The following is a 726-nucleotide window of genomic DNA, read 5'->3' as shown; positions in this document are numbered from 1 at the left end:
AGAGCCAACCCCAAGATTGGAGGGGCGCCCAGCCACCCCCGAGCAGCCCCTGCCTCCACGGAGGATGCCACGTGTCCGCCAGAGAGACCTGCAGGGACAGCAGTGGATCAGTACCCAGAACGGGCTCATGGGGGATACCGGGGTCCCCCATCCCAATTTGGGACGTGCCCGGGGAGGAGATGCTCCGCACAGCCCCTGGGGATGGGGAAAACCGGGGGACCGGCTCTCCATTGGAATCACCGGAGCCCAAGCGAAGGTGCCTGCAGACCTGGGGGTTGCATGGTGCTGGGGACCCAAATCGGCCCCGGGAGGACACTCTGGGGAGGTTGCACCCACAGCCTGCCTCGCTGCCCACCATCGCTCGGGTTCAGGGCCATGGACCCGCACCCCTGGGAAGGGCCCATTCTCCCCCAGCACCCCGGGGTGGCTCCTCTTGCCCTTGCCCGGGGCGAGCATTGCTCCCTGGCAGCCCCCGGGGCCGCATCCTGCACCACTGCCGTGGCCCTTCCTGGGGCTGTCCCCCGCCATGTCCCCCCATCCCGTGGGAGCCGCAGCCTCAGCACCCTCCGCACTTGGCGCTGGCTGCTCCTCCACCGCATCTCAAGAATCCTCCGCTACCGGCTGGGCCGGATCCTGCCCCGGCTCCCCGTGACGGAGATTTCACCCTCTCTGCCCTGCCCAGAGGTCTCCCCACCCTGCCCCGGGGCACCGGCACCGCACGGCCAC

General features: G+C 69.7%; 1 protein-coding gene across 1 annotated transcript in view; it reads right to left on the bottom strand.

The window, feature by feature from the left end:
* LOC103907373 (aldehyde dehydrogenase family 3 member B1) overlaps nt 1-528 on the bottom strand; it is a 32332-nt gene extending 31804 nt beyond the window's left edge. The window contains exon 1 of the mRNA XM_019474696.1: nt 388-528. Coding sequence (XP_019330241.1) covers nt 388-528 — 141 coding nt within the window. The remainder of the gene's footprint in view (nt 1-387) is intronic.
* Nucleotides 529-726: the final 198 nt, after the last annotated feature.

This window comes from Aptenodytes forsteri, unplaced genomic scaffold (genome assembly GCF_000699145.1).
Source record: "Aptenodytes forsteri isolate BGI_AS27 unplaced genomic scaffold, ASM69914v1 Scaffold429, whole genome shotgun sequence".
In the NCBI taxonomy this organism is placed as follows: domain Eukaryota; kingdom Metazoa; phylum Chordata; class Aves; order Sphenisciformes; family Spheniscidae; genus Aptenodytes; species Aptenodytes forsteri.
Note: the sequence above shows the minus strand (reverse complement) of the source record. Positions and strands in the feature narration are given on the sequence as shown.